Here is a 25,084-nt window from a genome sequence, read left to right as displayed (position 1 = left end):
ACGGGTAGCCATCACAGGCAGGGCCCTACCTTTGAGGCCAAGAGGACTACGAAATGCTTGAGAACGCTGGTCAGTGTCTTTCCACTAACATGGAGCCTGCGGACCAATGTGAGCTGGTTTCTGTCTGCTATCTGAAAAAAACCCCTTTATTATTTGCCCTGTTTTCTTCTGAGAGGAGACGCATCTGACAATGATGTGGGAGCTTTACCATCAGTGAAATGGAGATCAAGTGGTTGAGTCCACTTTCCTTACAAATAAACTTCTGATCTCCCAGACAGCCCCAGAAGTTCTGCTAACAGATTTTAAACTTGAATGGGGTAAAGTTTCACAAACAAGGGGGACACACAAACAAGGAAGCACAGAATTAATGAAGAATGATACTTTGTGAGGAAGTGTGAGGAATCTGGGTACAATATTCTAAATTATGGGGAAATAGGAAACTTTTTAGTCAAGTCTATCTCTGAATGGAAATACTCATTTCACAGAAGTTCTTCCTGCAGAGAACCTGGAGATCTGTACCAAAAATGCTGTGTGAATCAACTGGTTTCCATTTAAAAAAAACCCCACATGTGAAACACAACAGACCTCAGGAAATCAGGGCAAGTATGATGTGTTACTACCCGATCGTATTAAATAAAAACATTCTTTGGGATGAAATCTGCCCTTGAAACGAGACTGCTGGCTGTGATGTTTCATATCTTGCAGCATATCACTGATCTCCTGCACCTACCTTCAGAGCCAGGTCATATGCAGCTGAACTCCAAATGTCTCTTTCTTGAGCTAGCAGCAGAACCTGCTCTTCCAGTCGTCTTCTCTGTAACTCGTATAACTCCCGATACTCTTCCAAAAGGCTAGAAGAAGGGAAAGACAATGAAATATGTGCACCTGTGTTTCTTATTCACATTTACTGTTTTTCTCCCAATTCCTGAAGCTTTTCTTAGACATTTCCTCTTCCTCCTTCCTCCCTCACAGCCTGTAAATTCACAGGTCCTTTTCCCTGAGCCCCTACAACACCTTTCTGTTTTTTCCATTGTGCATTTCCAATCAGTATGAATACAAATCTCTCTAAGTGAATCCATTTGCCTAAGCACTCGCTACAACTCTAACAACAGCCACCTAAATCCTTGATTTCTTAGGTATCTGAGGATGTCCTCAGGCCCTCAGAAGTTCAGAGCTGCAAGGTCTGCTAGACTACAGAGTTCACCAGCTGTGAATATGGGGTGAAGAAAAGAAAATACGAGCACCTGAGCAACAAATGCAACTTTCACATCTTAAACCTAGAAAAGTTTTGAACAGCTTTCAGGCCTTTTCAGTTTAGGATTTATAGCAAAATAATGGCATTTGTCATAAACAGCCAAGTTCTCTTCCTCAGAAGGAAATCAGTCCTCATCTCTCCTTCCCAACGACCCCAAGAAAATTATACCATGTATTGGTTTTGTCTGGCAAGGTTTTGGTAGCGGCGGGGGGGGTTACAGGGGTGGCTTCTGTAAGAAGCTGCTGGAAGCTTCCCCTGTGTTCGAGAGAGAGCGAGCCCATACCAGCTGGCTTTAAGACTGACCCGCTGCCGGCCAAGGCCAAGCCAATCAGTGATAGTGGTAACGCCTCTGTGATAACATTTTTAAGAAGGAAAAAGTTGGGATGGAGAGAAAACAGCCGCCAGAGAGAGGAGTGAGAACATGTAAGAGAAACAACCCTGCGGACACCAAGGTCAGTGAAGAAGGAAGGGTAGGAGATGCTTCAGGCGCCGGAACGGAGATTCCCCTGCAGCCCGTGGTGAAGACCCTGGTGAGGCAGGCTGTCCCCCTGCAGCCCATGGAGGTCCACGGTGGAGCAGATATCCACCTGTAGCCCGTGGAGGACCCCACGCCGGAGCAGATGGGTGCCCAAAGGAGGCTGTGACCCCGTGGGAACCCCGCGCTGGAGCAGGCTCCTGGCAGGACCTGCGGATCTGTGGAGAGAGGAGCCCACGGAGCAGGTTTTCTGGCAGGACTTGTGACCCCATGGGGGACCCGTGCTGGAGCAGTGTGCTCCTGAAGGACTGCACACCGTGGAAAGGACCCATGCTGGAGCAGTTTGTGAAGAACTGCAGACTGTGGGAATGGCCCACGTTGGAGGAGTTCGTGGAGGACTGTCTCCCGTGGGTGGGACCCCACACTGGAGCAGGGGAAGAGTGTGATCAGCCCTCGCCCTGAGGAGGTGAAGCGGCAGAAAATAACGTGTGGTGACCATAAACCCCATCCCTGTCCCCCTGTGCCACTGGGGGGGCTTGGTGGTGAAATCCAGGAGTGTAGTTGTGCCCGGGAAGAAGGGAGGGGTGGTGGGAAGGTGTTCTGAGATTTCGTTTTATTTCTCATTACCTTGCTCTGGTTGATTTGTAATAAATTGAGTTAATTTTCCCAAATTGAGTCTGTTTTGCCCGTGACGGTAATAGTGAATGATCTCTCCTGTCCTTATCTCAACCCGCAAGCCTTTTGTTATATTTTCTCTCCCCTGTCCAGCTGAGGATGAGGGAGTGATAGAACGGCTTTGGTGGGCACCTGATGTTCAGCCAGGGTCAACCCATCACATACCAGCACACTGCAGAAATCTCCCAAACTCAACTTTGAAAGCAACTTACTTTGCATTCTCCTTGGCCTCCTGCATGGCTGCATCTAGCTCCTCTTGAGCTTCTTCTGCTTCTTTGGTCACCTTGTGGTCATGTTCTTGTACCTCACACAGCTCGCTGAAACAGCAGGGAATGGTCTTAATGCCACTTAACCCAACCCAAAGGTCTCTACTCTGGCAAGCACAGACTTGGTGGGCCCTTCACTATCCTGCAAGGCTCTTTTCCTCCAACAGAATCATCTCATTGTACAGGTGAAAGGCATCTTGAAGACCTCCTCTTCCAGTGCACACACATTGCTCCAACAATCCCTTTCTGTAATCCCCCACCAATGAACCTCCAGTGCACTAAGGAAAGGAGGTAGCTTTGACGTTATTTGGCACTAAGAGGGTGCAGTGAGAGCATGAGGAGGCTCAAGTGTGGTCCCTATAGCTCTGCTTCAAATCATAACACTGTCTTCCTGCTCCTATGTGAGGAAGATTAGAAAACCAAACAAAATCAATGGACTAAGCCAAGGGCATAGAGGTAGTTTCGTAGGAACATGCAGGAGTCAGACCTGGCCAGCTGTCCAACAGATTCTTTAAAATAGAGTAGTTCTTCTGTAATATGTCTGTCGACCAGCCGCTGTGCCATCATTTTTTTGCAGAGGGTCTTCATCTGTTCAGGAATCCGCTCCAGGAGACCCACATACCTCTGTCTGCAGGTCAAATGAGTAAAAAAGGGTATTTACCTGAGAGTGCAGATCTCTCTTATGCCATCTGAAGACCCTTTCCTTTCATAGCACAGGCAGCTATCTAGAAGGCAATCTTTTGAGTGTTTGGACTGGGGATTTTAAACACTCCAGAACAATTTAATTGCCTCAAATAGTGGTAATCTGAGCATGGGAACCCTGGCCGTGAGGGAAGTACCAGCTATTCTGTGTGAAAACTTCCACTGAATGTCACACCAATAAGGTGCCCACGCTGTCAGGTGTGGTGACAGTGCCACCGACTTCAAGCTCCAGGTTACCTAACAGAGGCTCAATTAGCCCTGATTTTTAACTAGGTGGGGAAATCCTATTTCACTCCTGACATCAGCCCGCATGCCAATTACATCTCGACAGGCTAGCTTTGCTGGGCAAGAACATCAGGAACGATCTGCAATAGCTAATGCTACTCCTGAGAGGACACTGCCATAAATCAAGAGGGGGATTAAGGGTTGGCTAACGATGACCTGAGCTTTGAAAGAAGCTGTCCTCTCTCCACGCAGTCCACGCTGACCTGCCGAATCAGCTCATGAAAAACGATGTTGTAGATGTTCTGCTCTGCCTTCATCAGCTCCAGCATGTTGTGCAGCTGGCAAAACAGGCAAGAAAAATCACAGCCTTCCACAGCCTGGCCAGCCTATTCCTTTAACAACAGATTAGGGCAGATCTCTCATTTCTTCTGAAGCAGGCTTCCCTTTGAGGGCAAAACACTACTAAAGGTAGAAAGAGGAAGGGAAAGAGCCATCCTGCAATACATTCACAGGTTCATTGTCAAACATGTTATGCACTATCATGACTACCCTCCCATCAACATCCATGGGAGCTTCTCTGCTAGTTCCATCTGGAGTTCCTGCTGAGGCAATGCTCTACGCTTTTCAAAACTCCTTCCCCATCACCATGCAAGAATAACAGAAAATAAGGCAAAGCAAGGTTCTTTGACAGCTGCTTTTTCGGTGTATGAAGGTTTCCAGTGGCCCATTTTGTAACACAGCAGCCTATCTCCCAAAGAAGAGATGAGACAGCTACTGCTTTCATTCCTCTATAGTAATTATGCCAAATGCATTTGTTTCTAGCATTTTTGCCAGAAATGTAACTTCCTACACCAGCAAGCTAACTGTTTGTTCTTTGTGGATCAGACAAAGATGAAGAGATGCTCAGGAGAGGAAACCTGTGATTATTACAGGACCTACAGTCAACTGGCTTAGGCAGAAACTAGCTTCTAGCAGGCACCTTAAGCACAACAGGGATAAACACTAGGGAAAACAAGATGTTATTTTTCTGGGTAGAAGAAAGTTATCCAGGTACAAGCAAGTTATCCACCTGTGAAGGTCCTGTTACTTTGATTAGCTTGTCTACTCCAGCTTTTTCCAACATGCTGTCCATCACCTCCATCAGCTGGATGACCTCTAACCTCCCAGAAGGTTTCCTGACAGACCAGAAAGAGACACATCATTACTCTATATAGCATATTATGATATTTTCCCAGGAAATGAAATTCAAACAGCTGTTTTTTTCCAATAACAACTTCATGCAGGATGGTACTTACACAGATGGGAACAGCCGTAGTTTCTCTTCACGGTCTTCAAGTAGCGTTGTGTATTTACTGAAATGAACACAAATGTTAGAACTTGATTACACAGCAATCTTTCCAGTGCTAGCTAAGGGATCCCACACTCTCCTTCAATCTCTTTGTCTCTTGTACAAGCTGATGAAGGTTGGAGAGGCAGAGAAGGCTCTACAGGGTCGCTCTTCAGTGGGAGCATCCAGAGCCAAATGTGAGAACTGGACATCCTGCAGCTGTTCCCCCGGCTGGAGCTCCTTCTTCTTGCCACTAATGACAGAAATCTTGTAGGAACCTTCTCCCTTTAAGACCTCTCATGGTACTTGGCTAAGAAATGATCAATGGGTTTAACAGTTACTGGTAGGGCCAGAAAAATACCACATATCCACATCCAGCCACCCAGAGGCTGATCACAGGACACCATTGAAATAAGAAGACAACGTTCTGTTACATCATGTTGGCAAAGAAGCTGTGAGGATGTCACTCCTAATCTTAGTATTTGAATCCTTGAACAATGACAAAGAACCTCCTTTAAACTTATTAAGTTGTCTGCAGAGATCAAGGGGAGTCTCAGTAGTCCCTCCCAAAAGCCTTTTTTGGGCAAGGCTTAGTAAACTCAATTCAAAACTCACAGCCTGAAAAACTGGGGGGTGGGGGCAAGGAGAGATCACAAACCAAAAAAAAACCCACCCCAGAGTGGTCAGATTGAAGATGCTAGCAGGTCTATACAAGCATAAAGTGAGAGTAAGTGAGAGTAAGAGCTACCGTGAGCCTGTCCAACTTTGTGTCACAAAGCAATTCCAAAAGAAAAATAGAGAAACTAATCAAAATTAAAAAAAAAAAAAAAAAAAAGCAGCAGCAGCAAAAAAACTTCCAAAAGTTGCCTCAAGGGATCAAACCAGACTTCAGCTTCTACATTCATGTCCAAGTACTGAAACCCCCCTGAGAAGCAGTACAAGTGTACAGGAAATTCTCTGTTAGCCACCCCAGAGCAGCAGGGACAAAGAAAAGGAGGGCCACCTTGCTCTGTAGGGTTAACTGCAGCCTGGTCACTAGCATGGGATTTGCACAATCACCCCTTTTATACTCTCCCCTTCCCAACAGCAAGGGATGTATTTGGGCAGCGTCCTCAGACTCTCATCACTTCATCCCCCTGCTCTGAACAGTTGAGGACAAACCCTTGTAAACCAGAAAGGACTCACTCATCGAAGTACTTCAAGGGTAAAACTCCCCTGTTCTTCACGATGTGAAATTCCTTGGGGACCAGACTATCCGCTAGGGTTGCTCGCTAGGGATGGAAAGAGAGAGATCATAAAACATCAGCATAAAAGATATGCACAGACTCCTGGTTCCTTCCCAAAGAGGGCACAGGTTTGGCAGGTGGGAGAGTGAAGCTCTCGTAGCAGCTTTTCTGGCTGTTTCTCCATTTCCCACTGCACACATCCAGAGCCCGACAGAAACAATCCACGTCTGAAGGCAGATTGAAACAGCTAACACTGAACTGCAGTGGGGGAGTCGGGGGGCTAGAGTTGCAAGGAAACCTGATGTGTTTTAGAATCAGGGTAACACTGGGACATGTGTATGAGGACCTCCCTTCTCCCAGCTAGCGACACACACAGAAAAACACCCAAACAGCAGCACTCACAGGAGTACGAAGGACTGTACCACGGCTCCCTCTCTGGTCCCAACCACCCTCAGAAAAAGAGCGTCTGCCAGTCATTGCTTTCTTAGCTTTTTGACCAGTCGCAACATCACAGAGGTAAGAGGTATCCCTGAAACAGAGGGGAAGAACTTGCTCACCAACTCACTCCGAAGGCAACCCACCGTTCCCTTACTGCTGGCCTAAACCACGTGCGGGTTTGTCCTGCTCAGCCTGAGGCCAGGCTTATGGCCAGGACTCCCTCCCCTAGGCCAAAAAACACAGATGAGATTATGTGTTTTAGGCAGATTAACCTCGCATTGTCTATCCCTTTTTCAGGTCTGCTGCCAACACCCTACCGCATACGTATGCAACATCCAATAAAGAGCAAAACATTTTTCGCTTCCCAGCACCACTAAGCGTTGCTTATTTACAAAGAAGTGTAAAGCTATTCCCTGCTAAGTCCATTAAAGCCAGAAGAGCTTCTTTTCTTAATCATGGATCACAGAGCATCCCTGTGATCCTAGCATCATTTGGAAGCATGGTTCCAAGAATTGCTCTTTCATTTATTATTCCCAAAACATCTTTCCCTCAAATCTCTCCAGCCCGAACTTGGATGGGACAGCTGGTCCATTCATCCAGCCACATTAGGCAGCACAGCCACCTACCATAAAAAAAAAAAAAAAAAAAAAGACCAAGGGAGAGATCTAGCTCTGCGTTCCCAGATCTAACATCTTTCCATCGCCCTGGGCTCCTTATCCCTTCTTTGCTTACCTTCCAGCACCCGTCAAACTGACAGGGTGGTCTGTCAGGTGTCTGAACTTGCTCCGACGATTAGGATAATGCCAAAGCCGATCTGGGGTCTGCAGGCAGCCCTGCAGACAAGGCACACGTGGCTGTCACTTCTCAGTGAGAAATGTGCCAAGGAGTGGGAAAGGTCAGGGTGGCTGCCTAAACAAGCTCCACATCATTATTTCTGTGTCAGGGCTAAAGAAACGGGTGTGGACAAAACAGCCTTGGCAAGGGCTTCGCAGCAGCACCAACCAGGGTGCAAGCATGTTTTGCAGGGACTGGAAGGCAGGACTTTGGATCTGCATCGAATGGCACGGTCAGAAAAGTGATGCGATGCAAGATAAATTTATCTTAGGAGGTCAGCGCACTTTCTTTTTGCCCAGGGAATGAACATGCACCCCCAATGAAGAGACAATTCTAGACAGAAAATGTCAGGAGATGGAAACACACTCACCCTGAAGCCGATTGGGGTTTTGGTGGTTTGCGGGGACCGCAAGTACTCTGGCCTGTAGAGAGAACTGCTGGCACTGGTCAGGCTTCGGAAAACCTCTTCTGGAACAAAACTATGCTCCAGGGAGCAAAAAACAGGCCTGATGTGATCAAGCATCCTTGAGGTACCCCTCCTCAGCTTGGGGACGTCTGGAAAATAGCATGTCAGAACCATTTCAACAGCATGTGTTCTGCTGGTAAAAGACGAAGTAAACTCGATGATAAAATACAGGGCTAAGAAAAACTATCACAAGATCTCTGCTTCCTTACCCCAAGCAGGACCTAATCCTGCGTTTAGCAGTTAGATCTTTGGTGAAACCCAGAACAACAGTTACCTTCTAACCATGAGATAAAGCACTGGTTGCACAACTGCACCAAGCTGTCACGTACAGACACCAAGGGATGCCGTGAACAACTAAAATTTGCATGTTTCTGTAAAGCCATTTCCCTTCTTGTGGGTTACTAGCAGTCAGTTTTCTTCAAAGATACTAACACCCTAAAACATCAGCCTAAGTAAAGGCAAAACTTAATGCAGAGAAGCATCCCGCTGCTAAAGGCAAGCTGGAAGGACGGAGAGTCAGACGTAGAACCCCCGCAGGCTCCAGCCCAGCCTTACCTGACCGGTCCTCGCCGACTGAGCCTGCCCGTGGGGCACCGCTCAGTTTCCTCCCATTGGCTTTTGGTCCAGGAACTGGCGCTCCAGTTGTGGCCATGGTGAATGTTGAATTGACTTTAATGCTTAGCCAAGGTAATCTGCACTAACGAGCAATCTAGAAACAGAGTTAAACCCACATTTGTACCTTCACAGGGTTAACAGCTTATTTTGTTATTTATCACGGAAAAAACCCAAACCCTTGTGCCTGACACCAGGTACATCAGTTAGGAAGAAGCCCCTAATGCTTTGCTACAGCCTCCATAGGGATGCTTGTTCTTCCACCTACAAACTGCATTAAGAACCACCACTTTTTTTATACATTTAACTGGGCCAGAGATTTAATTATATTTGACTCCAATTATTAATCTTACCACTTTTTCTTCTTAGCAATATCTTACTAATGAATAAAATCATATTTACATTAGTTTCATAATCTCCATGAATTCTCAGCTGAAGCCTTTCCCCCCCAGCCACTAGCCTTGCCAATATATATTGTTCTTTATAAAGTGCTCTTGGTATTAAAACTTTTTGGCCTCCTCATCAGCTGTATCCTTGTGTACTGCGGTTTCTAATTAGGTTAACTACATTTCTTTGCCTTAAGATATGTTTGTGGGTGTAGGTATAATCTAGGAGTAATCTTGCCAGGTAGTTTTTTGTCTTGCTGTGTAAATGGTTTCTTAGAAGGAAAATACAAAAATATGCTAAAAACTTCTGACAGAAGGGAACTTTTTTTCCCCCCTTTAACAGCTCTGGCAGTACATGATATTCCTACCAAAAAGGATGGGAAGATTAATGGCACTGTTCTGTAGCAGCTACAGTTTAAGGACACAGAAAAGACTTCACTTTAGAGCATCTGGTACACAGCTGGAAAATATCACATTAAGTCCTTGGCACACAAATCCTTTTCAGGCCCCAAATAAAGGCAGAAATCACCAACATGATATACATTTGGCAGTTGCTCCTATTTAATATGCATTAAATGGGGAGAGGTTAGAAACTCTGGTCTGTTCCAAGAGCTATCAACTCCTTCCCCGGGCTCCTCTCCAGCACTTCCAAGGGCGTCCTTTCCTCTTGCAGAGATGTGATGGCCGATATGCAGCTTATAAAACCCCAACGATCCTTCTCAGCTGGTATTTAGCTCTGACATTGTCTGCTTTTTAAGACCTCAAGAAGGACTTGTGTAAAAAAAAGTTTCTTCCTACACACCCAGCCAAGGCGATTTCCTCCCTCCCCTCCAGCAGTCTTGCCTGGTACCACCAGGCCTGGGTCTGCCATGGCACAGCTGTCTCCATCCCTCTGCCCTCCTTGCCCCTGGAAAGGGGGAGACTTGCAGCCCCATCCAAGAGGGCTGGGAGGCGGCTGTGCCAGGGACTCCCCAGAGCTGCAGGTGCAGGCAGCCTGAGGCCACATCACACCCACAGGCTTGCAGCCCCCAGACCCCCAAGGTAGGCCAGCTCCCCCCTCCCAGTATGGGGAGCAGCAGAGGGCCCCCCCTCCCCATACCTGCTAGCCCACTCCTCCCTGGCTCCATCACCATGGAAACACAGGGCTCTCCCCACATTCTAGAAGATGCACTCTGTCCCCAGCCCCACAAGGCTCCAACCCACACCTTCTCCCCACAGCAGCCACCTTCCCAGGAGAGCAACCCCACATACCTTACCTTGCCCCAGCCCCACTCCCCTATACCCTCCTACAAGGCCCCCCACACACCCCCAAATCACAAGCCTCAGAGAAGAAAGAAACAGGCCAAGGCGATTTTTTTTTTGCTCCCCTAATAGCAAAATATATTTCAACTGCTGTAATACAGTAGATTATAAACAGGTCTTTCGCGTGACAGAACACGGTACAGATTGCATACAGGGAACCACTGGTGCCGGGGCAGGCAGCAGTGTGCGGCGGCTGCTGGGCCACCCTCTGCTTGTGCACCTCTCCCCTGCCATGGCGGAGGGGCAGCGATGGCTTCTCGCCCTGGCTGCAAGCACAGGGAGAAGAGACGAGGCTGAACTCGGCTGGCTGAGGGACTGAAGGGAGCTGGTTCATTACCCTGATGCCACAGAGCGTGTGGGCTTGCTCACATTTATGCTGGACCACTGTCCTTCCAGCCCATCTACATTCAGAAGGTGCAAGCTCAGTTCAGTTTTCCTTTAGCGAGTGGCCTGATTCACATAATCCATGCTATTTCATATTAAAAAAATACATCAGGATTTCCCACCCCCCCTCCCACCACAGCACACAGCACATGCCTTAGCTGTCACGGGATAGCATACAGTTAGCAGCTCAGAGGCAGGATTGCTTCAGCTCCAAAGGCCAGAACCTAAATACCCCAACAGAAAGGACGTACTAGGCATGAAGACTCTGCACAGGTTCAGCCTTCCTGAGAACAAACTGTCACTGCACGAAAGCCAGGACACATTTCACCATACTAATATTGATTTTTTGTGATGTTATTGAGCAAGGAGCTGCAGCTGGACAGGTTGCCACTCAAAAGCTGGAGGCTTCCCACCTTGGAACTGAGGGAGTTACCATGGAAGCTGCACAATTCTTGTGTTGGAAAGAACCACAGAAAACAGTATATATTATTAAGAACTTGTAAAGGGCAGGTTGTGAACCTCAGCATCCTCATTATTGTCCAGAACACCGTATTGCTAGCTCTGGCACTCACAGCCTAAAAAAAACTCTAACATGGTATAACTGACTCTAATTAAACAAGCAATGTACAAAAGACTTAGTATTTGCCCTCCAATACTCTTGAGAAATACGAAAATAAGCCCAAATTCAAAGGCAATTTAAACAAACAAACAAACAAAAAACCCCACATGAATTGAAAGTAATCCCAATTGTTAACACCCTGACAGCACAGTTGCCAGATGCCTTGTTCTGCAAGGCTAAAAACCTTCAGCCTGTCAAAAACTAAGACTAGTTGCAACAGCTGAGCATCCCTTTCTGGTTGCCTTTTGCTTGCCAGATGCTCAAGCCCTCAGGCTTCAAGCACTGAGGATGCTGACACAGTAAATGCTGATATTCTTTATTAGGAATATGACAGCGCCAGCTGCAAGGGAAACACCAAAACTTGGCACAAAGTACCATGATTTGATCTCCTTTTGACAACACTGACAACAGAAGCACGACCTGACACAGGCATCAAGACAAATCAAGTCCCTAATCCATCACACCCTATGTGAGTGCAATTACAACTGTACATAAGCATTTTGAGCACCACAACTAAGTAGTACCAGACTGAGTTTCATCCTATACTAAGGAGCTGACAAAGCAGTTTGGCCAAAGGGTGGGATTTTTTGTTTGTTTTCTGTTTGTTTTTCCAAGAAGGAAGCTTAGTTGCTCCAGCATTTCTGTGCCTTCCTCCCACAAAAGGTAAGGTGAAAGATTTAAGATTAATCAAACTGAATGCGGTAATCCATTTCATTCTCAGGATTTTATATATCAATACTGCCAAGTCTGAGTACATACATGAACACCTTCCTCTGAAATTAACCCAACTGTTTCAACAAACAATTTCTAGTAGAAGATATTTTCAGAGGAGAGTCACATATGCAAACACTGTATTTGGCAAGTTTGACCTGACACAATGTCTTTTCTGAAGAGCAGGATTCCTTCTTTCAGGAAGCTGAAAACCCAGAAGAGTTTAAGTATTACCTAGCTTTCATGAAATTACTTTTGACTCAGGTTAGTAAAAATAGAAGCCCAAAAGATAGTCATAAGTGGATTGGGAGACAAGTCTATCAACAGTCCTAGTACTGCTGGTATTCAATACCTAGGCTGTAGGTCAGTAAGGAAAAGCTGTTACCAAGAAGTGCCAATAAAGAACATTTGAGTAATTCAGAAATCCCTGTGACCAAAGTTAAGGTACCTCCATCGTGACCCTACCTGTCCAATAATGGGAGCTGCAGTTCCAGTAAAACTGGGGAGATGCATAGCCAAATACTATGTAAGTTCCCTTTTGTGCTTAGCACCTGACAGAACAAGGAAACTGAAGGGACCTTGCCTAATTAATAGATACTGAAATGCCAAATTCACATAATGCTTCTCCCTTTATCAGTGTGTATGGGAGGATGTCCGACCTCTTCAGAAGGAAGAGGGCAATACCTAGGAAACTGGTCTTCACCTGAAGTCCCCACTGGCATAAGAGCAGATGCAGGCAGATGAAAAAGCAGCTCTGACTCCAGCCACTGGGTGAACCCTCATTTCCCACCAACGCTGTTAGAAGCCATTACACATTGGCAAGAGGCACCAAGATGTGCAGGCATATTGAACTGGACATAGCCATTTCAGATGAGAATGTGCTATGTACCTGTAAAGTTGACTGCATTTTCTTACACTTGGGTCACAGTATTTCCAATCTTTCACACTAAAGAAAGTCTTAACAACTTGTATACCTTAAAGCACCTGCTAAATAAAAGCAAAAGGTCTTTTATGTGTTAATTATATTAAGAGAATTGATTATCTGGAAAGGAAGAGCTAGAAGAAAAACTAGTCCTCAAGTCACAAGGGCCTTCAGAGAACAAAAATGCTGTAAGTCAGTTGGGAACTAAATGAATACAGAGAAAACAAATTTTCAGTGTAAAAAGTCATATAAAGGCTGCACATGCTGTGCCCTGATTCTCCAATGCAGCCACAAGTAAACTGACAATGCCCCCTTCCTCTGCCTATTTTAAATCTGTAGGCAGCCAACATACATAGAATACAGTTCAAAGCCACCCAGGAATACTTTGGCTATCTTCAGAGCAAGGAGGCAAATACTCTGTTGCTCTGCCACTTGTCTGCATCACAGCAGCAGACAGGATCACAAAGAATAGAAGTTTTGTAGACACCCCATTACCAAAAAGGACAAAAAAAATTGCAAAGGGATGGCTAAGGAAGATGGACGGATGCCAACAATGAGCTACTAGCAAATCTGACTAGACTATCTATTGTCCAGAAGAGCAGCAACTTGGGGGGGACCCCTGGATGAGTAGGATTCCAGTAGACTCCATCTTCAGCTCAATGTTTTACTGGCATGGAAATGGCTCAAAGTGGGACAGCACCTAGTAGATGCTGTCTATGAAGCCTGTTGCAATCCAGGTCAACTGGTTTGCCTCAGTGACGTTTAAAAAAAATATTATAGTTTCTCCCCAATAATCAGGAGGCACAACTTCCCTTAGAAAAAGTCTGTAGTGAGTTAGGTCATTGGTCCAAATACTTGGAGGACAACTCTGATGTTCTGCGATGACACAGTCAGAGCGTACCATTTTTACATCTTCATATGACATGACCATGAGCGTGGTTTTAAGTAGTCCAGGAATGTGGGCTGCAAAACATGGAGAGGCAGTAAGTTAGTTACAGGCAAACAGTACCAGCTGTGGTGTGGTGTGCTGAAGTCGAACTTCCCCAACAGGAAAGATAAACCACATTTTCACATCCTGCAACCCTATTCTTATCATCACTAAACAGCCTGTGGAAGTGCAGCTACAGCCACAAGCTGTTTGCCTGTCACCCACCTTAACCCCAGTTCTGATACATCAGGTAAATGCTGAGTCTAGCAGCATATTGCATCAAGAAGCCAGTCATTCAGGATGGCACACTCTTAACTGAGGAGAATCAAACTTAAAATAAGTTTGCCTGAGGATACCTTTGGTTAAAACTGAAATCAATTAGGACAGCAAGAAGTTTTATGTAGAACAGAATCTGGTACCATGAAAATGAGTTGTAAGTCAGAGAACGCAACACCAACAAAACCCCAAACTGACCATTTGTAGGCAACCAATTCTCACTGCCACCCACTCTAGCCTGGGAGAAGCCCAACAAACTGTTTTTGTGGACTTCCTAGAAAAGTTTCTCCTGACCTCATTGGCCCAGTGCTGCACTTCCATTCACAGGGCTTGAATGGCCTAGCGTACTCTCAAGTAATGGCTTATGCCCTCAGAAATGTGGGAAAACCACTCTCAGTTTCAAGTAGTGAAATACTATCAGCATAGAAAGAGCGCTAATGAAAGCACTTTTGTTAGAAAAAGCTTTCTTAGATTGTACAGTTTCTAGACTAAGTAACTCCTAATGAACCGATACAGAATACTGCCAGAAAGGCTCGTGCCATTTAACTTCTGCCCTGTCTCCACAGCAAGAAAGGAGAAGTCACTCGCATGGTCAGTTATCCCACAGGAAAGGCCAGTCACTCACATTTTCCATAGGGCAGTACTGGCGGGCATACCACTCTTGGCTGTAGAGGCAAATGATGACACCTTGGCCCAGGAACAGGGATGTCCACATGATCACATTCCAGATGGGCCCTTTCCGACGGTCATTAAGGATGAAGTTGAAGACCACTGGAAGAGGTGAAATGAGAAACATTGTTCAGAAACAAACTCAGGATTAAAGAATCAAAGACCAACTGATTTCACGGGATCTTTCGCTCCCTTCACTTCATCTCTGGAGCAACAAGGCTGCTCTATGAGGTCAGTATAGTGCAAGAAAATCTGGTTACGCCTGGCAGTAGAGCAAATACTATGAGATGATTCTGACATTTACTTCCAATAAGTCTGCCAACAAGCTGGCCCAGCTATAAGCCTCTGGGGATCAATACTGTTTGTGTTACGCTGGTGACCAAAACATGCTGGCAGAGGTGGCCTAGAGTTTATTAGAGCCCTGTAACTTGTTCAAACTCACCCAAAATGAAATGCTAGAGCTTTAACTTCTAAATGGTCTCTCTTCCTCATTACTTGTCTTACGCTATGACTTTAAAGAGGAAGACTTCCAGCCTGCTGACATGCAGCAATTCAACTAAGGCTTGGCAAACAGGAAGCAGTGCTATTTTAATATGTACAGTGTCACATGAACAGCAGCCTCTCTCTCTTCCTCCCCATCCATACCTTGCTCATTTAAGTCCCAAGCTTGCAAACCCACTGTATGTATACATATATCTATTAAGCTACTTGGCTACAAAAATCCATTCACAAAGTTTGGACCCACAATTGCAACTCTTGGACAAGAAACAGTTCCGTGTGTTAGTGCCCAAAGGATAACTGGCATCAGAAGAGCAAAGCATTCTTGTTTAAAAAAAACCAAAAAAACCCAAAACCCCCAAAAAACAACCCAAAACCCCACAATTCACAAAACCCACAACCCACTCATATACTGTTTCCAGGGAACTTACTTCCAAAGCATGTAAACAGGCAAAAGAGAACTGGATAACAGTAACCAAAGCAGATGCTCAGAACATATTCGTGCACAGCAGCTGATACTGTGAAGACAGAGAGCATAGCTGCTGCTTTGAACTTCTTACCAAAAAACTGGAAGAGAGAAGAATACCAAGTATTATAAACTACTCTATGTTTTTAGTTTCATTCTTTCAACATTGTTTTTGGTTGGTTTTTTTACCTGAGCTAAGAAGTGCCTGCTCCAGCCAAGAGGCATACATGAAATGCTAAGTGCTTCACAGAGTACCTTGGATTTTAGGTGTTTTTCTTTAGGCATATTTCCAGTCTCCTGCATAAGCACTCAGGTTGAGCCCACTCATGAAGTATCTACCATAGCTCATCAAAATAGTAAAACATGAGTTCAGACTGTTGAGTCAATCCTTACACTCCTACAGCTCAGGCCCATTTTACACACAGTAAGGACTTGGAAGTGAGCAACAGATCTCTAAAAAGCACAGTGGCTACCCACAACAGCTGAGGCAAGGCATTTTTGTGCTTCTCAATGGACAGTGATGCTGCATCTTGATAAATGTACTGTCTTGCTCAGTGGTTAAATGTTTAATTAACAAAAAGAATACATCTGCTTGTTACTCACCCAAAGGAAGTCCCTGTAGGCATAGTAATAGAGCCAGTCATGTACTACCACATTCCAGGTTCGGTAGTAGTTTGCATAGGAAGTGGAGTTCCACCAGTCCTGAAAACACAGTTGAAAGAGTATAAATCTAATTAAGCATAAAACATTCTACAGGTCTTTTCTGGGATATCAAGTTGAAAAATATTGATCAGAATAATACCAAGCTAATACAAGTTGCACCAAGCTAATACAAGTTGCACTGTGAAATAATGCATTCCATTGCACTTTCACCATTCTACTCTGTATATTAAGTTTGGTTTCATCCCAAACTGCAGTGGCTGAGATGATAAAAGATTAAAAAGAGTGCTAACAGAGCTACTGGGTAGGTCTGGTGGCTGGTTCTGTTTGTGCACAGAAAACAATTCAGACTGTCAAGTAGAAGTCAGATCTGTTCCACAACACAACAACAAACTTAAGCCCTAACAGCATAAGGAAGCAAAAACCTGTGGATGTTTTGTTTGGTAAAACAATCTTCAGTTTCCTCTTCTTTCCTTTTCATTAGGAAAATGTATTTTAGAAACTTTGTAACCCTTGCTTTTATAAACTATAACTCCTGCTTCTTACCTTGTAGAACATCCTATCTGCAAAGCGCAGCATCTCAGCAAACGCATTAAGCCAACAGTGAAGGAATGCAAAGAAAACCAGGAAGAGAATCAGTACACCTAGAAACAAGGTAGATTCAGACCGGTTTTGTAGTGTTTTCTCTCAGCTGTAAGCAAGAACATGTAATGCAGTCAAGACTGTTCTTACAGGCACTGACACAGATAAGCTTTATGCTACCTATACAAAAGAGTAAAAGCATTTCAGCTTCTCTCCACACTAGGCCATGTTTACCCAGCGGGCAACAGCAAGGTTGCCACAGAGCCTAGAACTTGACTTAGAAGACAGTTAAATTCAAACCCAAGCTTTTATTTTGTGTTGCTGACTCTAAAGTTTAACACCATATGCTGAAGTCTGCCCACAAGACCTCCTTTGCTGATCCTTGCCTATCACGAATGCATCTCATACGAAGCATTTCCCCTCCCTTCTGCCTCTTCCATAGTCACTCATGAATCTGGGTCTTACCTGGCAGAATGGAGTTGAAGATGCAGAGGACCAGCCCTCGAAGATTGAAGGTTTCTTGACTACCATTGGGAAACTGAGGAATGCAGAGTCTCACAAAGATGTAGTAGGCATAGAAAAGTGAACCAAGCACCTGGAACAAAAACAAAAGTTGGACTCCATAAGAGAAAATGCACAATTAACACACCACCCCTTGACAGCTCTAGAAGAGTAACAGCAGCTGCCAACACAAGTCAAAATAATGTATTTTATATTGCTGCCAATAAACTTCCCTAAGGGTCCAGGCAGAAAGTAAGCCACAGCCATCTCTGTACCATGTTGACAGCCAGGAGCAAAATCAACTTTTCTTTTCTACTACAGCAGCTGCAAAAGTTTCTCCTAGCTACATCAACTCAGAAGTTAGGACATAAAAGATCTGTGCCAATGCCAAAGTAAGCGGGGAAAGTATCCTGTGATCTAGGTCCAAGACAAGGGCAGAAATAATTGAAAAATATTTACTGTAGTTAAATCAAATATTAAAGCTTACTTTTAGCCCAAAGGGGATGTTTACAGGCCAAACCACCTCAGCCCTTCTCTGGCTCATGAACCCAGGTTCTGGAAGTTGAGGTCGAAATGCAAGCCACTGCTTTAAATACTCTGACTGCTGTAAGCCAGGTGTGCGCTTTGTCACTCTCTTTTGTGAAAGAGCAAGCAGTCAGTCTTTTTCACGCTTAGTTTTTCCCTTTTTTTTTTTTAATTGTTTTGCTTTTAAAAACATGAATGCATGCTGTTCCTTGCAAAGCCATTACTTGGAAACACATCCACAAGAAGCTATTGAAGCTCACGTCCAGAAATGTGAAGATCAGGTCAACCTTAAGCTCAAATAAGCACTGAAGATTTGGACTCCAGGCCTCATTATTTCAAAATTGGTCTGAATATCTGCAGACAGGTAGCTGTGCCAGTGCAGTACAATATAGCATCACTGTAAAGAAAGAGCGCCAGAGCATAGATATTGCGATCCCCACACACACATACAGCTTTTGTTTGTATGGAATAGAGTCTAAAGGTTTGTTTAAGCAAGGATTTTTTTTTTCTTTGACACAACCATTGGTGCAGCAAGATCACTGTTTCTTTTTTTAGTCACTGAAAAGTATTCTTTTCTGTTAAGCCCACACCAAGTAAACAGTGATTTAATGCCAAAGGGAGAACTGTTTAGCAATACGGTTCAGACAATATCTGGAAGTGCATTCTTCGGAAAGTTGCACTACTCACCTGTGCAAACTTGGTAGCCACATAGCCCCATCTTATCGTGGGATTCCTAGGGAAAAGAACACATGAAATGATATCTAAATAGGACCCCAAAGCAGCAAACACCTCCCTTCTGTTACTCACTTTACCAAACTATACTCTGAAAAAATCTGTTTTTTGAATCCCAGAGTTCTTAATCTCCTGGCATCCAAAAGATGTCTGCCCAAATTGCTGGTGCTTCACTTTCAAATACAGCAGGACAACTATGGCAATTCCATAAATGGAAAAGTATCTGGAAGGCACATTATGCAATTACGTAGGAGGTGGTGATCTGCCCGATAGTCACGTAAAAGACTGCTGACTCGACACTGTTGAAGTGCAACCCAGCAAAGTACGGAAAAGTTTGGGAGTTCCCAGTTTTAAAGGCTTCAACCTCTCTCTTCAAACTCGAGAGGGCTGCTTATTAGCACCATGTAAAACAACACACAAGCCTACTGCAGGAACTGCGTATCATGAAATATTCAGTAGCAAGTTCTTAATTTGTTTCACTTCAAGTGCACTTCCCAAAGAAATAAAACTTGAATAGTAAAGTCAAAATACTATTAGCATTAGAGTGAGTTTTTGTGACCAAGTCCCGCCCTTGCCAGGTTACTGACTTAACTACATCTTTATGAAAGCTCTAACTCATAAATTGAATAGATCACATCCAGGGATGCTTAAAGTTGGCTTCAGTTTTTAGACTAATGTTCTATTGGTGTTGCTCACATTACCTGGGATAGTTGTCTCTGTAGATGAGGGTGGGAGCAAAGAGGAAGTACAGGTATTGAGAAATTCTGGGAATAGGTACTGTGCCTGGAAGAGGGGGAAATAAGAAAAAGACACTGCCGTTTTTTTTCTTACCAACAGTTCGGTTTCCTCAGTACCCTTTCACAACATAGAACTCTTATCACCTCAAAAAAACCCTCAGTCTAGAACTAAAGGTATGGGATTTGCAGAGAATACAACAATCTAGACCTATCAGATGGAATCGCCCTGCCATGAAGCACAGTTAACAAGTGACTAACAGGTAGCACAGTGCTAACACCTTGACATCACGTTTCCTTTCCTCCTAGGGAAGATAGCAGCCTGTAACGCCTGTATCAACATGTGGGTTCATGTTCAGCTCTAGCATGCGTTGCTGAAAGAGCTTCTGTGCTTCTACAGTTGCTGTCATTTCAACTAGAGCACTGAACTGGAGGTGTGCAGGCAGCCCCTAAACACCTTTTGCTCCTAAAGCAGAAATAAGGAGTCCTGTTGAAGAAAGACTGCAAGATACAGAGATGACTTAGACCTGAACAACAATCTAGCTTGTTGCCTAATACCAAACGAAAAGGTTCAGGCTAAAATTATGATGCAAAAGGCCAGGCTAGAGCCTCGTGACCTCCCCACTCAAAGCCACCCTTTCAAATCCTACCTCTCCAATTCATGAGGGCAGCTCAAAGCAGTGGAGGGAAAACAAGAGCTGGTTATGCACTGCTGTCAAAAAAAAGCAGGGCAAGTTACTCACTGGACTTGTCCTTTACAGAGGCTAGGACTCTGGGTACATTCTCCCGGATGAATGAATGAGCCTTCATAACAAGACGAACCTGTAAGACAAAGAGAATATCAATTTAATATTCTCACCTTCCCAACTTCCCAATAAAGACTGGATCAAGCATTTAAAGGTAACACCTTCAACATCCTGGTTTCTCTCCAATTTACTACCCCTTTCACAAGGAAAGGGCTGCTTCCTCTGCCCACAAGCCTGTTTAACTGACATGAATTTAAAACATAGTAAAACAATCATGGCTCAAGAGAGTCAAAACACATCTCATCTACGCTCACTGGACCACATCATACACAAGGATTCTGAATAAAACCAGCAAGTCACTAACCAATTAACATTAATTTAAAATTGAAGGAAAAAACCCTATCCCTTTCAATAGGCCAGTATGTTTCAAAGTCTTGAAACCGACTCCTTGAAGTTAGATGTGTTCGACAGCAATTAACACTACACTGGAATAAGGCGGTGCCCCATATAAATAGTCCACAGCTATCAAGCAGGGCTTTTTGTTTGTTTTAACATTGAAAGTCCAAAAGAAGGACCAGTCCAAAGTTAATTCTCTAAGCCTACACTCTCATCTCTGAACATCCTTGTTTTAACCTGATGGTCTAACCAGTCCTCCACACTCTTACACTCTTCCCCTCCTTCTCCCGAAAAAGAAAATTTCACTTTCAATAAAGTTCTGACTACAAGACAGACAGTTGCTTCTTGGGAACAGAAAGGGAAACAGGAACCACTTGTTGACTATGTACTTGCCCTTTTTTTTTTTTAAAGAAGGATGTTACAGCTTCCTTGTGAACTGTGGTACAACAGGTTCTTAAAACTGGTTTTAAGCATTTAGCATCCACAAGACAACTAGAAATAAATAGAATTTCAGCCTTGAAGTATGTTCAGAAAAACCCCACAGTAAAATTTTAAATACAGGGTAAAAAACCCAAGTAGTTTCCAGGTCAAAATGAAGTTTACCACCTACTTCGTCTCATTAGACTTGCTGACTGTAAGTCTGTCTTGAAGTCAAAGACAAACTTATCCACAGCCCTAGCTTAATTTAATGAATAAAAGCAACACTTGACTCCTTATGAAAAAGGACCCTTTCCATTTTGAAAACAAGATTCAACATATCCAAAGATACTGGATAGGGACCTACCTGTTCCAGTATTACAATAAAACGGGAAGCTGGAGGCAGGGCATACGACACAGCAATATAGGTTGGTCCAAATCCAAGCCCAGCTGTTTGGAAGAGCGTGAACAACATCCCATAGAAAAGAGAGCGGATTACACGATGGGAGGAACTGTAGTAGCCTTGGGCCCACCAGACAAAAAGGTTGTATGGAACAATAACTGTGGCACAGAACATGCACAGCCAAGTACAGAAGACGACTGGGAGCTTTCCAAAAACAAAGACCAAGAGATCAAATCCTAGGACCAGCCTAAAAGGCACAAGGAAAGAGACAATATTCAGTGTCCACTGTTTCATTAGAAATATTTCTACTCCACTAAGTGGCTACAAAATGCAAAGCTTCCAGATCATAATTGTTTGACAGTCTAGATAGAAGTGACTGTGGCAATTTTCAGCTCAGGAACAGAGGGCTGTCTGTGGCAGATTTAAGTGGCCACCCACAAGCACATCAGAAAATAAGAGATGAAGGACTCGTGCCATCAATGCTGTCAGACACAGCTTACCTTCAAATCCCATAGGGCTTAAGCACATCTTTAAGATCAGCATGTGCTTTAAGAGTACGCTCAACTCATCCCAGTTAAGAACAAGCACGTGACTAAACGATCCACTGCTGAACCACGGTCCAAAAGAGCTTTTGGGGAACACTCCAAAGACATCATCACTATTAAATTACGAATCAGTTCTTCCCAGGAGTTTAACACTTAAAGAGGCTTCCTCCCCACCTCTGTAGGCACGAGGTATTTTAACATCTAGCACTCAAACCTAATTTAATTCTGCTTTGTGAAAACTGTAGGCTTTCCACATGGATTCAATTTAGAAGTCACCCAAAAGGCTTAGGGTCATCAGATGGTCAGTTCAAATATGTCCACATGGTGTGCACTTTATTAATCAAGCTTAAAACATAAGGACATAAACAAAAGTATGTTCAACCTTACTGGCTATCAAAGTGACCAGAGCTTACTCCTACGCAAAAGCAGCTCTTCTAAGACAAGGTCAGAGAAGAAGGTAGTACAGAGTACACAAACACAATTTATTTGTTCTCATGCAGAGGCTCAATTGCAAACTGGATCTAAACTATCAGATCTAGCTGCGACCACAGCAATGATTTTTTTCCTTTCTTTTTTTTTTCTAAAGTAATCAGAGAATCCAGCCCTATTAGTTGATTTTAGAAGTAAATACCCTTTCTTCCCCAATGTCCATACACTATTAAGTTAGGATCAGCTAAACAATATTCAATAGTGCACAAGCTTGTTCTTATACCTAGACAAGAGGAACAATAATAATCAAGATACAACTCTAGTTTTGTACACTGAAGATCAGCTAATCAGCAAGATAAACATGTAATCCTACTTGTGTACATGGGATACAGCTTGCCAAAAAGATACTATTTAAAGCAACGAGCGAGTGTGAGGAAAGCAGTCTTTCACAATCTTGTTCAGAACTGGCTACCTGCAAAGCACAATCTTAACCAATATCCTTGAGATTTTTTCCCCAGGAAGAAGTAGTTCTATTTTTATTGAAGCACAAGTACAGTGTTCCAGAACTGTCATTTTTAAACAGAGGAAGGACTGCTTAAGTATTTAAACACAGTCCTCCTTCAAGCAACACAAGCAGCTGAAAGCTACTGTTTCATTAAATATATTCAACTAGAGCAGTCCACATTCAATAATGACCCCTTCCTTTTGCCAGCCTTGTGATGAAGTAAGAGTGTTAGGCTGAACTGTGCTGGCCATAATTCTCATGGATTCTCTGTAGGATTTTCCTAACATCTAGCTATCTGATTTGAAATGATCATATACCGTCAACAGGAATTCTAACATATATTTTAAGTATGTCAAGTTGACACCCCTCCCCTCCCCCCCTTCCAACAACATCCCAAGGCAGGATCTTCCCCCTTCTTTCTGCACCATTCTGAGTTTCATGTACCTCTGGTACTTTGGAAGTGAGCATTTCCCAGCCTTGGTCCCTGTCTTTCCAAAGTATTCTTACCTTCCTTCATCAATGAAGTCTACTAAAAGTGTGCTGAGGATGAAGACAATGAGAAGAGCGATGAACATGTGGTAGATTGTCCTGATGTGACTCACTTCAAACAGCTCACTATGGGAGAGATTCAAATGCTATCAGGCCATTCGCATAGCGCACCACACCTCCAGCATGTTAGCTTTCAAGTGTTTCACAGTAAGGTAAGATGACATCACTGCCATCCCCATTCAAAAGACTCAAGTTAACGCACAGTGTGGGTGTCAGTGTACACAGAGGCTTCCTTGGTTTATCCTCAGACAAAGGATAATTAGCCATTATCTTAGTGGTACTGAAGGGACTGTAATTAAGGTTTATAGTCAGGAAGACTGCAAGCTGTAGTAGAGATGTTTTAGAAAGAAACAGAGAAGCTTAAATGGATTAGTCCACAGGAATTTGAACATAAGACCACGGGGGGGGGGGGGGGGGGGGGGGGGGGGGGGGGGAAGTACCTCAAAGCAAAGGCTAGTTAGTTCACCATCGAGGGTATTTTCAGTCAATTTAATAGAAAACGTGAAGTTAAGTTACTCACTCCAAGAGGGACCTTCTGGCAGTAAAGATCTTCCCATGTTCTGGAGGGGCCCTCAAGGTCCTGCAAACAAAGAGGAGAACATTTGAGACAAGAAAGGAAATAAGGCTTCCAGGAAACATAACTTTGTTATAGGGACAGCTTAAAACTGACTTACTTGGCTTTGTGCAGTTCCTTCTCTGAGCAGGAAGCTGGGAAGAGGGAGGCTGAAGATGAGGAATCCAGGAGTGCTGACTTTGCCACCAAACTGTTCACAAACTCCATGAAGTGACTGTCCACTTCCTTCATGAAAGCTGGCTTCAATTGCTGATAGAGTAAAAAAAAGGAGCAGAAAATTGTTTAACTCTTCTGGATACATTTTCATAAAATATTTATATTCCTTTTTATCCTGGAGCAGGGCAGAGCAAGGCATCAAGAAAACATTCCTGTATCATCTGCCAGCAGTTGGAGCCAACTTGGACAAGATCAGGGACTTATCCTGGCCTGTTCACACACCTCAGGCCAGAGGACTTTGAGTAATGTTTATCTTCTCTATCAGATGCAACACAGAGGAGCAAAGTAAACATACTGCTCTTCATATATATGTCTGGAGTGGCAGGTATTTCACATATTTTATGGTGCCAAAAAGGTTGAGCTAAACTTAACACATGAGCCCCAGAAAATTTTTCTCAATTTTAACCAGTTACAACCTTAGCATACCAAACAAGTACAACAAGATTTACCTTTTAGCCCATCTAGTGTTACTGAGGGAAAATGGACCTTTCCATGCTTGTGGCTAAGCAATCACCTCGATGTTCTCATGCATTAACGCAGAAGCAATCTCAATGATGCGAGTACAGGAAGAAGGACCAAATTTACCCTTCCACTGCTACCACTGGGTTAAAACTTTCACATACCACTGAAATTACAGAATGCACGGAAAATTGCCACTAAAGCAACAAAACAGGGTACCATTGCTAAGCATTAAGACTGAGCAGTGAGAGAGAAAACTGGTAGGCAGCAAGACTGAAGTTCGAGAATTCAGGGGATCAAATATCCCAGTTGAATTTCATACGCTCCCTTTTCTTCAGACAGCTTTATACAGGTTCTGTTACAAAGTTCTGTGACAAAGTTGCACCATTTTAGCCTATTCATATTTTTCTTCTCTCATTTTATTAGACAAAGGCAACTTCTGAAGCATC

General features: G+C 43.9%; 1 protein-coding gene across 12 annotated transcripts in view; it reads right to left on the bottom strand.

Annotated features, from left to right (window-relative positions):
- LOC126041824 (sterol O-acyltransferase 1-like) overlaps positions 1-25,084 on the bottom strand; it is a 57,999-nt gene that overhangs the window by 16,598 nt on the left and 16,317 nt on the right. For 6 of the 12 annotated variants that reach the window (XM_049808089.1, XM_049808093.1, XM_049808091.1 and 3 more), the window contains 13 exons: positions 24,061-24,209; positions 23,907-23,966; positions 23,345-23,452; positions 21,323-21,605; positions 20,140-20,218; positions 19,364-19,445; positions 18,618-18,663; positions 17,370-17,499; positions 16,869-16,966; positions 16,266-16,364; positions 15,628-15,763; positions 14,655-14,800; positions 11,902-13,788 (listed from right to left, as the gene is read on the bottom strand). In XM_049808089.1, the coding sequence (XP_049664046.1) occupies positions 13,732-13,788; positions 14,655-14,800; positions 15,628-15,763; positions 16,266-16,364; positions 16,869-16,966; positions 17,370-17,499; positions 18,618-18,663; positions 19,364-19,445; positions 20,140-20,218; positions 21,323-21,605; positions 23,345-23,452; positions 23,907-23,966; positions 24,061-24,209 (1,473 nt within the window). In that variant the 3' untranslated portion in view covers positions 11,902-13,731. Of the gene's footprint in view, positions 1-29; positions 132-730; positions 852-2,617; positions 2,723-3,158; positions 3,300-3,814; positions 3,937-4,667; positions 4,774-4,893; positions 4,951-6,110; positions 6,197-6,553; positions 6,681-7,321; positions 7,423-7,793; positions 7,979-8,444; positions 8,599-11,901; positions 13,789-14,654; positions 14,801-15,627; positions 15,764-16,265; positions 16,365-16,868; positions 16,967-17,369; positions 17,500-18,617; positions 18,664-19,363; positions 19,446-20,139; positions 20,219-21,322; positions 21,606-23,344; positions 23,453-23,906; positions 23,967-24,060; positions 24,210-25,084 lie in introns of those variants that run through there. The other 6 variants (XM_049808084.1, XM_049808087.1, XM_049808088.1 and 3 more) reach the window with 3 other exon arrangements.

Source organism: Accipiter gentilis, chromosome 8, assembly GCF_929443795.1.
Source record: "Accipiter gentilis chromosome 8, bAccGen1.1, whole genome shotgun sequence".
NCBI lineage: Eukaryota > Metazoa > Chordata > Aves > Accipitriformes > Accipitridae > Astur > Astur gentilis.
This window is presented reverse-complemented; position numbering and strand designations above follow the sequence as displayed.